We start from the raw sequence: 15,291 nt of genomic DNA, 5'->3' as shown, positions 1-15,291 counted from the left end.
CACAGCTCTTTGCATGTACAGAGATACCATCCCAGTTTAACAGACCAGTAAGAGTAAAGGAATCCATTATACTTCACCTTTTGTATCAACCTCATCCATCCTCCCCATATGATAGGCACATCTCTCTTGTCTGTTCGTCACAAATTGACCACAGATGTCATAGAGTAACATAATCATAGAGATGCACACAGACTCATTAAGTTATTTATATAAAACTGTATATATTTTAATCACTAGCAAGTTACCATCCCATTCAGTTGCAGTTGGTAACATGCAATTTCTAGTTGCTTTCATTTGTATAATAGATTAGTATCCTAGTTAAGTCAACAGGGTTAGAATAAGCTTGTTGTGAAACTGTCCAATTTTCCTGATTTTTTTCAAATGTTTATTAGAATATTCTAGTTATTATTTTGACTGCCATTATATTTCCAACCTCAACTCTGAGATGGTGAAGTTCTTTTTTCCCTAAAAATATCATTTTACCTAGGCAGCTATAATTTTTTAAGTAGCTTATTTTTCTTGGAAAAATGAAACTTGAAAAGTATTTGTAAATGAATTTCTATGGAAAAAAACAATAAAAAACAAACTAATAGAAATCAGCAAGAATAGTAGTCAGAATTTTTGATAAAACGATCAATGTTTTTTACTTTCACGCTGTTGGCAAAATTAATCAGTGATTACAATGCTTTGAATTTATAAGACACTCTTTAGAAATATGTTATGGAAAGATTTATAGTTGTCTCTGAAAATATTTGAGATACACTAGTTTGTAACATTTTCTTTTCTCCTTCTGTAAGACATGTGAAGGTGGATGTTCCTGATAAACTAGGCTTTACTGCTCTGATGGTTGCTTCTCAGAAAGGATATGATAGGTATTACTGCTTTTATTTTACCTCTTTGTTGTGTAGGATTGATTTTTACACTTGTTTAATATATTTGGAGCACAATAATAGACGGTCAGTTTAGGAAAAGTAGAATATTATTGATGTTTTGCTTTTTTGTAATATAAAGGCAACTTTGACAATTTATAAAATTCATCCAGAGTGTTTATTTTATTCTTCTGTGTACTTATTGTTGAAAATCAAAGAAGTCCCTTTTTAGGATTATTATTTATTTATTTTTTCACTATCAGTAATAGACTGTGTGTGCAAAACAAAGTTTTTATTTACTCTTTCAGAGTTTCTATTTTAATGAGAAATGTTAGTTTACTGGGCATTGTTCTTGATGAAAATATTTATTGCTATGTAGGCTTGCGAAAATATTGGTACAGAATGGAACAGATGTAAATCAGAAGAATGGAAGTGGAAAGGACAGGTACTGCACAGATATATTGCTTCACCAGAGGTTTTGGGGAACTGGTATTATGCATTATTGCATCATTATTTTTTCAGTTCTGGAAACTGATATTCAAATTCTAGTTTTGGTCACAACTGAAAATGAGTTTTATTGATTTAATCTTAGTTTCCATTTGATCACATCATAAAATTGCTACGAAATTCAGTAAACTGGCAATCTTTGTTCAGAAAGAACACAGGACTTCATTAGAAAAGAGAATTGTAGATCAGGAGTCAGCTGTATTAGCAGAGGTCTGAAGAGGAAGCTTACACAGTATTTACTCTCACTGCTTGGCTCTAATCTCTAAATTCACTCATTTTTATTTGTCTCTTTTCTTTACAAATATATCTTCAAGGAACAACCCTCTCTTCAAATAAACACTAGAACAGACTGTAGTAAGATAAGAGAAGTGGCTGATAACTATGATATATATGTAGTTAGGCACCGTATGCTGTTCTATATTAGAGCCGCTATACAAAATTCATATTCAGCTGAAAGTTGATCCCATCTAGTGACTCTTTGGTGGCCCCTATATGAGATAAATTTGGTGTGTGTCTGCTCCCACATCACAAAGTCACCACAACGCTGTATAATAATGGGCAGTCTCAACAGAGATACTGATAAGTGCATGGGCTATGGAGGCTGCTGCTGCCCTCGAGGTAAACAGAAGGTATCATTTACCAGGACTATCATGACAGTGCCTTTAGTCATCACTAATTTCGCACACAATTTTTAAAAACAAGTTTATGGTAATAAGCAAATTTTAAATATGCAAATTAGTCAATTAATTGATTTGCATAAGGCAGTGCTTCCTAAAATCTAGGTAAGCCTGCTAGGTCTTTCTGTTTCTGCTGGACCTTGTCTTTATCTGGGCTACTATCTTGATGCTGTCTGGGCTCCTTCTAGTCTGGCCTCATGGCATTTTACATAAACGTCTTCCTTTGAACTTGGCTTCCCCAGTGATTTCCTTCTGGTATATTCTTTACTGTGCCTGTCCCTTTGCTTGCAGCTGTCACCCTACTTCCTTCTCTGATGAGACTGCTACCAATCTGCTGGAATCCCTTACAGCTGTCATCCCTGAAGCATTCAGGAAGCCCAGTCCATTTGTAGCTACTTGAGTTTCTAGTGTAGTCACTCTGATTTCCCCATTGCATTCTTAGCTCCAGGCAGCCCTTTCTGGCAGTTCCGTTATCCTGCTTGTCCTCTCCATCATAACTAGGTTACTCTGTTTGGTACTTAGTAAATCAGACAATGAGAGGTAGAGTTACCTGGTTCCATACGTTATCCAAAAGATAGATGCTCCCAGTGATGAACCTTTTCAAGTGTCCCAGGATATTTGTCCATCTGCTTCTCTATTTGTTAGATCACGAATCTGTTTCCCTGCCCCCTTGGATGATCAGTGGCCCAGTTATGGCTTTCTGGGGTTGTAGCATGCACGCATACATGTGTTTTGCCTGGTAATGAACTGGCAGGCTCAATACTTTTCTTATACACAGAGCATCAGTATTCAATTAACTTTATTCCACATGCTCCAAATAAATGTATTTGTCTTGTTTTCCTGTGCATTGGTAAAGTGTGTTTCCATCTCTATCCATGCACACATTTGATGCCAGGGGTCATGGTTTTGGGAAAATCTGAAGACTGTCGGATATCATCTGAGATTAACAAGTGTATATACACAACATTGTGATATAAATTAGATTCTTTCCAATTTAAAAGTACTGTAAAGGGAAAACTTTGATAATTGATCACTGCTTCATGTTTCTTGTGAGATTAACATAGAACAATTTTATTTTGGTTGACAATGAATTTAAGGGCTCAAAAATTAAATGTGTGATTTCATTTTGTGTACTTGAGTAGCTCCCTTGTGACAGGTGCTATTCAAAAATAAAATAAGTCCTTGTCTTGATAGTTTACAGTCTAAATAGGGACAAGACAGGACAGGTGGGTATAGAACCAAATTTTGTGGGAGGGAAAAGACAAGGATAATAGAAATACAAAGTGTGAGTATATTAGCTGAATGTACAGTTTGATAGCTACATATTTATTTTATTTAAAAGAGATTAGTGAGAAAGAGATATTAATCACTAATGAGACAATTGTACAGACATTATCTAGGCAGGTGGCCAGTTAAAATATCATCATAGTATTATTATTATTTATTACAGGCTAATCTTGTTTTAATTTTAATACTCTGATTAAAAACATATTTATATTTTCATTTCACCTTAAGGATTCAGTTAAGGCTTTAAGAGCCGGAACTGTGTTAGTGTAGGAAATGCCTCACCTCAGTGACAGCGTTATTGTATGTGGTGTAGTTGTAGCTGTGTCAGTCTCAGGGTATTAGAGAGACAAAGTGGATGAGGTAATATCTTATTAGTAAAAGATATTACCTCACCCACCTTATCACTTTGACAGTGTTATTGTTGTTAATATTACAGTAGCGCCTGCATGCCCCAGCCAACATCAGGGGCCCCATTGCACAGGTGCCGATTTTCCAAAGTACTGGGGGGGGGGTTTGACCCCTGTCTCCATCCCAGGGCCCACCCCCACTCCACCCCTTCCCACCCCTGCTCCACCGCTGCCCCGCCTCTTCCCACCCGGTTTCACCTCCCTCCCCCGAGCACGCTGCTTCCTTGCTTCTCCCCACCTCCCTCCCAGATTCCTGCATGCTGCAAAACAGCTGTTTGCGATGGGTGGGAGACGCAGGGGGGTGGGGAGGCACTGATCCATGGGTCCGCCGGTGGGTGGGAGGCACTGTGGGGAGGGCCAGTTCTGATAGGGGGGTTGCCAGTGCGTGCTCAGCACCCACCATCTTTTCCCTGTGGGTGCTCCAACCCTGGAGCACCTACGGAGTTGGCGCCTATGCCCCATTGTACTAGGTGGTGGTAAAATATAGGAAGAGACCATTCCTGCCCTGAACAGCTTACAGTCTAAATAGACAAGACAGAAAGGTGAAGTGATTTGCTCAGTGTCACTCAGTAGGGCAGTGGTAGAGCAGGGACTAGAAGCCATATTCCATGACTCCTAGTCCAGTGCTCCCATCCACTAGATCAGAATTTCACAGTGGGGATCATGAATGGCAGTCAGGGTGATCACAAGGCATTGAAAATTATATTACTATCTAAAGAAAAGAAAAAAATCTTCTCCCTCACTTTCTGTACACCCTTACGGTCTTAAGGTCTAGTATTCTCGGTTAGCGTCTCAAAGATACACAGATTAATAGGATTATTAATGATACTTTTTTTACTGTAACATTTATGGTAAATGTAAAGGAGTTTCAAACATTTTTGACTTTGAATAAGGGGTTGCCAACCTGAGAGAGGCTGAGAAACATACTGCCTCTTATGCCTGTGTAGGGCTGGAGAAGGCATAATGCTTCCAGTGTCGCTGTCTGAAGATGAACTCATTGATGGCCATTTCTACACCCTGACCTCCACTCGCTTGTGAGCATGCAGGAAGATGCCACTATGGTGTTCAGTACTAGCAGCTCTCTCCTCTGTAGTTTGGGTTATGCTGGCTCTAGCATTATGGTTCTCTTCTGTTTTGGAGCACTGGAGGCAAAGTGGGGTGCAGCAAGGTACGTGAAGGGTCTTGTGCCTTTCTTTCACCCTTTCCCAGGGACAGCTACAGCTTAGCTGTACATTAAATATCAGTAAAGTTGGTGGTTGTTAGCTCGAAATTAATAGTTGATGAGAAAAGGCTGCCCAAATTAAAGTACATCATCAATGTAAGTAAAATAATGATGTCCCGTTCTTCCAGCAAAATAATTCTCTTTATGTTACAGCCTAATGTTAGCGTGTTTTGCTGGTCACCTGGATATTGTTAAATACCTCAGAGAACAAGGAGCTTCTTGGGAAGTCAGAGATCTGGGAGGTTGTTCAGCTTTGCACTGGGCTGTGGATGGAGGACATTGTGATGTTATTGAATGGATGATTAATGATGGCTGTCAGGTATGCATTTTATCTGTGTGCTTTTAAGAGAAAACAGCATTTTTATGGGACATAAAGAGGTTGTCTGATAACCTGGTGATACTTTGGGAATGTTAGTGCTCTCTAAGTATATCTCTGAGCCCCTTAGGATAAAGGAGTGCATCTTATTGCTGGGTGGAAAGCCCTTGGCTGGAAGGATAGTGACCATGACATAGGTCCTGAACATCTAGGAATTGTGAAACTGAATTAAAAATGGGGAAAGTGCAGGTCATCAGAGTTCTGATGGGAACATTGAGAATCTGCTATAGGAGGCTGGGGAAAGTGCTACCTTTTAGCTCTGTTGTTTTTTTATAATTAAATTACTATACTTTGGTAATTGTTTTGTAGATAGACCCTGAAATTGAAGGTTTTATAGTTTTAATAAAAATCTGGCATTCTGTTTTGCTCCCAAGCCACCATGAAATTGAAGACAGGCAGTCTTGCCTACTATTGATTTCGCACCATCTGGAGACACAAACTTGCATTAGCAAACAAAATGGGATATGCTTAGTAACAGCTCAGCAAATATTAGCAAATTGATGGATATAATTTAATCAAGTGGTTGCAGTTGATAAGATGCTCGAAAGCTCTGGTTCAAGACTGCAGGAAGGCTAAATGAAAAGTTAAAGATATGGAGATAAAGATTGATGGGTATAATGTTATTCTAATTGAGAATACAAGAACTGTAAAGAATTGAGAAATGACCTGTAAAACAAATTCAGATTAAGAAAAGTCATGTTGATAGAGGCTCCTGCAAGAGTGCAAAGTGAGAGAGAAGGAGATTATGTGCTAGATAGGTCAAAATTAAACCTCACATTATAACTTTATTGTCGCATAGCATTCTTAGCCCAGTGAGTAGGGTAGTAGAGGTTACTGATAACTGAAAAATCTGCAAATCTTGGAGTGAAGTTTGGTCCTGTTGCATTCCACAATGACTTCAACCTAAAGGAAAATGAGTTGTATATTTTCAGGACCTAAACTTGCATATTGCAGTCTGAAAAATATGAATATTGACATAGAAATGACATGTTTCTATTTTTCAGATTTAAAATAATTTTATCTAGGTTATTACCATGTTCTTCTTTGGCATAAAATATCTTTTTTTATTTCACCATAAAAGAGTATGGACTTGGAATACTTAAATTATCAGATATCCAGCCATATTCAGGTTTACTGCTGGAGCAGTAGTACAAAGGTTCTGAAATCAAGGAGTAGAAAGGAGATTTTTTTTGTAGGGGACTTGGTAGAAGAGGTCTTATTTAAGTGATTGGCATACTGCTGAGGTTTTGTTGTAATATTAATTATATGTTTAGGGTGCCTAATGCTTTGCATTTTTGTTATTTTAAATTGCAATAAATAATAAATACATAATGATGTTATGATTCTTTTGGATGAGGAAGAAATTTATTCTCAATGCACAAGCTTCAAAGGCCTGAAAACATACAGGAGTCACTTCCAATATCTTCTTTCTTAAAGCAGTTACCATGTAACTTGGGTGCAGAGCAAGGAATACATTGCCTCCTCTTAAAGGAGCATGCACTCACTGGAGCTTGTAGGAGAAACTTTCTGGGGTTCCAGTTAAAATATGTACCCAAAGTACTACTACTAATATCCTCTGGGAGGCTGGCCACAATCTTAACTCCTATGGGCTTCATCCAGCAAGGAAGGTACTGAGTACTGTAGCCCTGATCCAGCAAAGCTCTTCAGCATATAATTTATTTTAAATATGTGAGTTAGTTCCCCTTAGGTTTATGGCACAATTTGATTTCACATTATAAAAATATGGCATCCTCAGAGAGGTTGTGAGTTGTTCAACTCGGCAATTGCTCAGCAATGTGAAAAATCTTTGTTTAGTTAAATAGGGATTTTTTTTTCAAGTATAAGAAATGTCTTCCTTTCTACAATAGGTAGATACTAAAGATACAGTCTTAGAATGGACACCATTGATGAGAGTTTCTGCAGTAACAGGGAATAAGGATGTGGCATCTCTTTTAATTGAAGCAGGAGCAGATGTGAATATGAAAGATAAAGATGGCAAAACACCTTTAATGGTATGCCTTTTTCTATAACCAGTTTAGTTGTGTACTTGCAATTAAGGTCAGGAATTTGACTGCAATTAGAAAATCCTTGTTAACTCAGATGTGCAGTAGGATAGCAATGGTTATGCATTCACTCCCAGAGGGCTTTTATTCAAGGGAAAAAACTACCACTATTCCTCTACTAATACATTAAAAAAACTCTTGGTTTGGTTTGTAAAATAACAGTACTTAGTTGGAGAAGACTTCAGAGGCTCAAATGTATTTTTATTAGGATGAGTCCTCTGATTATCTCACCCTTTCAGAATTTATCTTTCTGAAGTACTGTATTCATATGTTCTATAAAGATGATAAAATGCTATCTATATCATGTTATCATTTCAGTCATCACAGAGGAACGTAGCCTGTACATTTTAAATTCATAACATTTAGAAATACGTGTACGTGATATTTTGATCTTTGTAAGTCTACATATTATTGCAGAGCCCTCTCTGCTGTCTAAAACCCAGATCCTGCCTCAGATTCAGCTAGTGATGATCTCTGCTCTCATTTGGAATCTCAGTGAAGCCAGTGGAACTCTGCATGGGCACTGGAGTCCACATTAGCAGATCCCGGTATAAGACTTAGGCCTGTGTAATGTAACATACATACACTAACTTGTGGCAGATAACAACACTGTAATATGAGGCTATGTATTCTAGTATTGTATTATATTGCAGGTGGCAGTATTAAATAATCATGAAGAGTTGATTCAGTTGCTGCTGGATAAAGGAGCAGACTCTACTGTTAAAAATGAGGTAGCTAAAAACAATTATATTATTTAAAAAAAAAGATTTAAAAAATATTTAAAAGATTTTGAATATGCCATTGTTTTGTCTTTCAGTATGGCAAAGGTCTCCTAGAAATGGCTAGAGGTTTTCACAGACATGTATGAATAATTATTTTACATATTGATTTCCTGGTTTCTACTGGTTTTGCTTTTTAAAACCCTTCCCTTTCCCTTAATCTTTCTGCTTTTTTTTTGGTTTAGAGCGTGGTCATTTTGTTAGAAGAAAATAAGAGAAAATTAACTGAGAAAAACAATTTTCCTCCACCAGCTCTTGGCTCTCAGTCACGTGAGGTAACTAAATAAAAGAAAAGGAGTGCTTTTTCTACCAGTAAGGTGAAAACATGAAGACTGGCCCTCAGTTAAGCACTAGAATTTGCTTGTTTTACTTTATACTGTTCAGTTGTTACAGATTCTTGGATGCTCATTAAAATGTGTAGCTCAGCTTCTTCTTGAGGATGTTGTCTTGTATTTAAATGTATATGTATGTTGTACTGTCATTGTTCCCTAATGCTACTTTATATTCACTTGCATTTAGAGTTAGATGTAAAACAAAATAATGTTGTCATAAATGCAGTTTTTATATCATTCCCCTCCCTGTTCTAAGCCCTTCTTAGAGCTCATGACAAAGATTGTTTTTCACATATTTTTTATTACTTCCCTCTTTTTCTTTTCCTTTTTGTCCTAGTCCTGTCCCTCTGGCTAAAGAATGTTCAGTAACTCCCACTGATGCCTATTGTCACTCTTAAAATAGCCAGGAAGTCCCTTCTTTCTCCCGAGGAAATGAGCATCTTGCTTGCGCAGCATGCCCAGACTCAGCCATAGGAGTGAAGGACTAAGTTTAAGTCTTAAGAACTGTAATATCCTTCCAGGATAATGTGTTAGGTTAGGAAGGTGTATGTAATAAATTAAGTTGAAATGTGGATTTCAGGGTGGAAGCTGAATTGTGACATTAACTGTAACTATTATCTGATGTAAATAATCAGGGACCTCCTCATACACTGTCTTGCAGCATCAAGGGGCAACTAACATGCATGCACAACCTATCCTGCAGTAGAAACGCAATGAAGTCCAAGCACTTAAGTTTTATCACAAGATAAACTGCCTTATACTCACTTCAAGGGGTTGACCTCACCAAGTTCACTTTGTGGTAAAAATAAAGTGCCTGGTCTTCTCTGTGTTTTTACCTTGGGATAGCTCATGTGTGTTAGTTACCTTTTTCAGTAGAGAAGACAAGGCCTATACTGGGGAGGTAAGAGGAAATCATCACTTAAAGGTACAGTCTACTCGTCACTAAAGGTACAGTCTAACAGCTTTTTGGAGTTCAAAGCTAAAGAATTCCAAAGCATTAATGTAACATTTAACCTGGCCTGGTCACCAAATAATGTTTTATTATTTTAAAAATTGCTTGTAACTCTTGCATTCACAATATAGTGTACAAGGTATTAGAAAACCCAGAAATGGGTAATTGGAGCTAAATAGTGATAAGCTTTAAACATTAATAATAAAAATTAAAAATCAACACAATTTTAGTAGCAGCCAATGTAAACTGTACAAATAATGAGATAAATGTTGATTTACTATCAACAGTGAGCAAACAAGTAACAGAGTTATATACAATTTGAATGCTTTAAATTTGCACAATGGGAAGACCATTGAAATGTAATTAAAGTACTCTTAAATTTGTAGAGGGGAGAGTGCACATCAATACTATTTACTGACAATTACCATATTTCATATGGTAATTATAGTTGACATTTTTTATATAAAACACATCCACTTTTAAAATATACACTGATTGACATTAAAATGTAGATGTTTTCCTTTATCATGATACGTTGCAATACTTTCCTTTCTACAATGAAATATTGCAATGGGGCACATCAGTTCTCTTAGGTGTAAATGTTTACTTTTAAGTGTCAATCATTGTACTTTCTGTCCTGTTGATAATGCTATCATATGTTTTAAAGCATAAGCTGGACTTGCTTTCAATTTACCTTTATATAGAAACACAAAGTATGCTTCCACAAGAAGTGACTTTCATTTTGTGGGGTGGGCTAGACTGTTTTTTTTGTTTTGTTTTTTTACCTTTTAAGGTACCAAGACTGCCATTGTCGATTTCCCCCCACCCCAAATGCCGCCAACATTCCTATCCTTGATGCTATGTTGTTTTAAGCAGTCCAGTTGCCCAGCAGCACAGCCAATATGGATGCAATTTACTAAAATTCAAAAAATAAATGTACGCTAAAATTCTATTAATTGGAAAAAAAAATAAACCTCAGTATCTTGAAATTCCTGCAAGAAGAAGATTGATAACAAAGAGACTGCACAGGCATGGCAATTAACTAACAAATAATTGATTGTTTTTATGTTTATCCTCTGCATCTACATTTTTTCCAAGGATGGGCTCTTTACACACCTGCCATCTAACACAGGATGTTTTTATCTCTCACTTTGTGCTGGAGGGAAACTAGGCTATTTCTTACTCTTCTGTCATTTTATATTTTATTTGACAATCTTCCTTCACTTTATAATGAATTTACTCAAATACCAGGGATCTATGAGGTGAATCTAAAGGTTCCAACCCTGCTGAAGAACAACATGGAATTTCAGGGGGAGAAGGTGTTAAATTTTTTTGCTTGTTTTTAGTTCGCTTTTTTAAAAATTTAGGAAATTACACACAAAAGTGTTAGAAGAATGTTTCTCAAGTTGCAAACAGAAGCACTGAAAAAGAAATACCAGAATTAAAGTTGCTTGTGCAACCTTAATTCAGCCCTCTTATCCATATGAATTAGGAAACGTCTTTAATTACATTTACATACTGTTTTCTCCACAGTACCCCCTATATAATGTTCAAAACAAGTATAGCAGTAATGTATATATTAGATGTACAGGTCTACTTACAGAGCAAGGTGTGCAACTGGGTTGCTTTGCAGCTGGGAGGGAGTTGGAAGCTTCTTAAACTAATGACAAACTCACATAATGCTGAAACACAAGTTTTTTAAGGAAATTTCAGGATACCCAAAGGTATGACACCAAAAGTAGCTATCTAGCCTGCCTAAAGCTGCTCATAACCTTTGATAATAGAAAAGCAGATAAACTGCTCCTTCAATATTAACGTAATTTCTGTTCTGCAAACGCTTTAGCAAGGAATGTTGTATGAGAAATTAAGCTTATGTTAGACATCTATGTTTCCTTCATATGCTCAGTAAGCTATGTCAAATGCAGCTCTAAAAATGGGAGCTTGTAGCTCTGCGACTCCCAATGGCTAAAGAAAACACTATTTGTAAACAAGTTTTTTCCATTAGTTTATCATATATAAAGATGGTAGTTCAAACTCCTATAAATTTTTTTCAAATTTTTAAGTACATATTTAGAAAATATCTGCATACATGTATAACAAAAAAGTGCCTGTGATATGCTGATTTATAAGAAAAATAATACTGTTGCATGGTGAAATTTTACAGTTATTTAGAGTATCAAAATAAAATATTGACATACCTAGCAAAGAAAGATGCTATCGTACTGATTTCTTAGGTAGTATCTTATATTTTTTTTCTTGATGTGGTGCTTGCATTTTTTTTTCAATCAATTTTGGTAATTACATAAGACAAAACAAAACAAATGTGTTTATTGTTTATTGAATATAGTATTCTTAACAATGAATAGAGTGTCCTGCTATTGCAACATTACATTGTGTCCACTTGTAATACCTTAAAATAACAAATTCTATAAGAAATGTGTACAAAAGTAACACAAACTGTTATATAGCTAAGTGTGTGAAAAAGTAAGCACACTTAAGTTTAACTGAAGCATGATAAATGAATGGTTCATAAAAAGTAATGTGCTGGTTTATGTAGGTTTAATCTCAGATCATACTGTGCTAAATGGTCTGCAGTTTAAACAGTTAAAATTACTGATCAGTTGCTACATTTTTTTTTTTAAAGAACAATAGCACCTTTTTTTCCAGAGTCTAACCAAATGAAAACATGCCTTGTATTTTTATATATCCTGCCTTAAAGGGCTTTTAAAAATATTTTTCTGTGACTGCTCTGTTAATGACTGTTTACAGTCACTGGTCACACTTTTTAATGCTTTGTTTAAAAGCCTAAATTAATACATACAAAAGTCTTGTGGTGTTTTGAAATAGATGTGAATGTATGTTGGAAAGGCATATTCAGGCATGTTGGAGAAGCAAACACCATGCAGAAGAGAGTATGTGAAAGCAGGAATTTGACAGCGAGATGAAAGTTTATGAGGTGACTTAGATAACGTGTAGCACTTCAATGGTTTTTACAGTGCTTTATCAATACTAATTAAGCTTCAAAACCACCCTATGAATTGGGTAATTAAGTGTTACTGTATCCATTTCACGGATTGGGAAAACTGATGCTGAGAAGTTAAGTAACTTGTTCAAGATGAAAAGAGAAATCTGTATCAAGAGAAGGATGCAAATTCAGGATCTCCCAATTCCTACTCCCATATTTAAACCATTAGACCCCACACTCTCTTAAATCTGTAGTAGATTAGTATTTTATTTTGTTTACTATTAGCTAAATTTATATTTAGCTATATTTTGCGAAATGTGATGATGATCCATAGGGGCATAATCTCTTGTGGATAGATTTATTTAGTTGCTGTTCAGAAGGGATAATCTGTATGTAGAATGAGTTCTGGCACTAAAGAGTTTACAAAAGTAAATTTCCTAGTGTACTAAAAGATAATTAACGAATGAATCTTCCTTCAACCTTATTGTAAATGTCTAAATGCATTAAAAACAAACTATAACTAGTAACATTTATTGGGCATTAGCAAATAGCGCAATAACATTACATTTTCAAATAATCAGAACCAAACAGAACTGATGCTAAAAAAAGTAACTGCCAGGGAAATAAAGCCATGTACAGCAGCTTTGAACTAACTAGGCATTTAAAAGAAGACGCTCAGGTGGAGAAATCACACTTTTATCTATATAAAAGCAATACCTATGATTACTAAAACTGAAAGACATTAGATGGGAAAATCCCATATCTGTCTCTGTTTTATACAGTTTTTGTACTTCGCATATTTAGTAATTTTCACTAGTTTGTTGATGGTCATTTATACTTCCAGTCCCATGCACTAACATAATGCAACTTCATGCATTGCTCTGTGAAGAGCCCATGTACGACGTGCTCTTTCCTAGGAGAGTGTTGTTTACCAGTAACAGGAGCAACAACGCTTTAAGTTTTTACCTCTTTTGAATGAGGGAATGCTTTCAAAGGGTCCAGATCTCTCTGGCATTCCCCAACCAGGACATGAGTCAGCAAGTTTCAAGTAGGTCATACATACTTCTATCATAGCCTTTAACTGTAAAATTAATCTCAAAATTATTATGTGTTCTTGAGCTGTTTTGCTTTAAGAAGTTTAAATGTTTCATAACTGTTGATATATGGCCCCCTGTTTAGTCAGCTGTTTTAAGTAGTTGTAAATTTTTAATTTACAAGTTGGTTAAAGGTGTTTTTCAGAGATTTCTCATGCAGACTTAAGATGAACCCTAGGATAGCAAGTGTTGTCTTATTAGTAATGATGCATCATCTCACTATAGGTCATATAAGCAAAACGCATGATCATATGGAGGTCAATCTTAAAGTATCGAGACTTAACTGTTATGGTTCAGATTAGTTTTAACCCATCTATGATCTTTGTAAATCTGTTTTGTCAGCATGGGTGTTAACTGAGGCTCTGATCCTGTAATAAGAGCCATACACACAACCTCACTGGATTCATGAAGCATTTGTAGATTTGGCATTGCAATATTTATGCTAGGAATTCCAGCTTGTTAAAGGGGTATTGCTTAGAAATGCTGGTTACACTTTAAGGTTCCATTTATAAATAGTTTTTAAAAGGTTAATGGGTGATTAACAGATGCTTTGATACATGGTTAATCAATTGTTATAGAATCCAACAGGTTAATAGGTTACTTGTGGCTTACAACCATCTATTGATGTGCCTATAACCACCTGTAATATATGCAAGTGTAACCCATACACCTTCTGGGTGTGGTGTTCTGTCCCATCTAGTGGCACTGAGACCACTTAGAGAGAAATTAATGAGTCTGCGCTACAGCCTTAGCTAATAACCATATGGCTTTTAGCTCATACAGTAGAGGATCATGTACTAAGCTCCTAGAGGTCCCAGGTTCGAAACTGGGGTCTGTTGGTGTTACTCAAGCATATTCAAAACATGAGTAGTAACATCTATAATACCACATGCAAACGGAACCTTTTTTAAGTCCACGTTATTTAAGAAGTGCACCTTTGTGTTTAAACACATTGATGATGATGAGGGGAAGTTGATCTGGTTTAAAAAACTTTCAGAGCAGTCATTCAACTTCTATTCCTCTATATCATGTTAAACTGTTCTTGCTAATACATCTTTCACAAAAGTAGACTTAAAGAATCATACATGTATCTACCTAATAAGCCTTAGCACCACTAAAGAGTACCAGTTCAAATGATTAGGTTCCTTGCAGCAGTTTGATTTTTACAGTGTGTGCCACTTGTCACAAAATTTTGCCAGTTACTAAAACTAAAGGCCATTGTCTGTTGTTTCACAATGCCCAATAGGCATAAAAGGGTTCCCTCTGTAAGTAGCCATTATTTTCTTATATTTTGTTGATTGTGTGGTTCATGTGATGGTGAACTTGAAGAAATTTAGATTATAAGGCAGTGTACACTCTTCACTCTGTTTATATATTTTGACAAAGAATCGTTTTTTATATAGTAGCCAAAAATCCTCCTTGGTGCATCTGCATGGAATTACACCAGGAAGAATTTGTCTCCTGGTGCTTCTTAGTCTTGAAATACCTTATTTTCAGAAAGAATTAAGTTATACATTTTAGTTGCGGGCACTGGAAAATTAGCCTCTCAGCTCTTGAGACCACTATTATATAGGCCCATAATTTGACCCATTCACAATCTGTGAAGTATAACCTTTTCATTGAGAAATCAAGAAAGAGTTGCAAAAACAAAACAAAAAAATCCCAATCCCCTCAAAAACCCCTTTATCGGGCTTACAGCTATAATTTTTAGTACTCGCCATGCTTCCTTTGCAGGGTCTGAAGCAGCAACTAAACAGTATT

General features: G+C 36.1%; 1 protein-coding gene across 1 annotated transcript in view; it reads left to right on the top strand.

The window, feature by feature from the left end:
- FANK1 (fibronectin type III and ankyrin repeat domains 1) overlaps positions 1-9,838 on the top strand; it is a 60,968-nt gene extending 51,130 nt beyond the window's left edge. The window contains exons 5-11 of the mRNA XM_073354069.1: positions 798-872; positions 1,249-1,314; positions 5,123-5,288; positions 7,214-7,357; positions 8,062-8,139; positions 8,226-8,270; positions 8,373-9,838. Coding sequence (XP_073210170.1) covers positions 798-872; positions 1,249-1,314; positions 5,123-5,288; positions 7,214-7,357; positions 8,062-8,139; positions 8,226-8,270; positions 8,373-8,474 — 676 coding nt within the window. The 3' untranslated portion in view covers positions 8,475-9,838. The remainder of the gene's footprint in view (positions 1-797; positions 873-1,248; positions 1,315-5,122; positions 5,289-7,213; positions 7,358-8,061; positions 8,140-8,225; positions 8,271-8,372) is intronic.
- Positions 9,839-15,291: the final 5,453 nt, after the last annotated feature.

Source organism: Lepidochelys kempii, chromosome 7 (assembly GCF_965140265.1).
Source record: "Lepidochelys kempii isolate rLepKem1 chromosome 7, rLepKem1.hap2, whole genome shotgun sequence".
Lineage (NCBI taxonomy): Eukaryota > Metazoa > Chordata > Testudines > Cheloniidae > Lepidochelys > Lepidochelys kempii.
The sequence above is the reverse complement of the archived record's forward strand: the minus strand, read 5'-3'. Positions and strand labels throughout refer to the sequence as shown.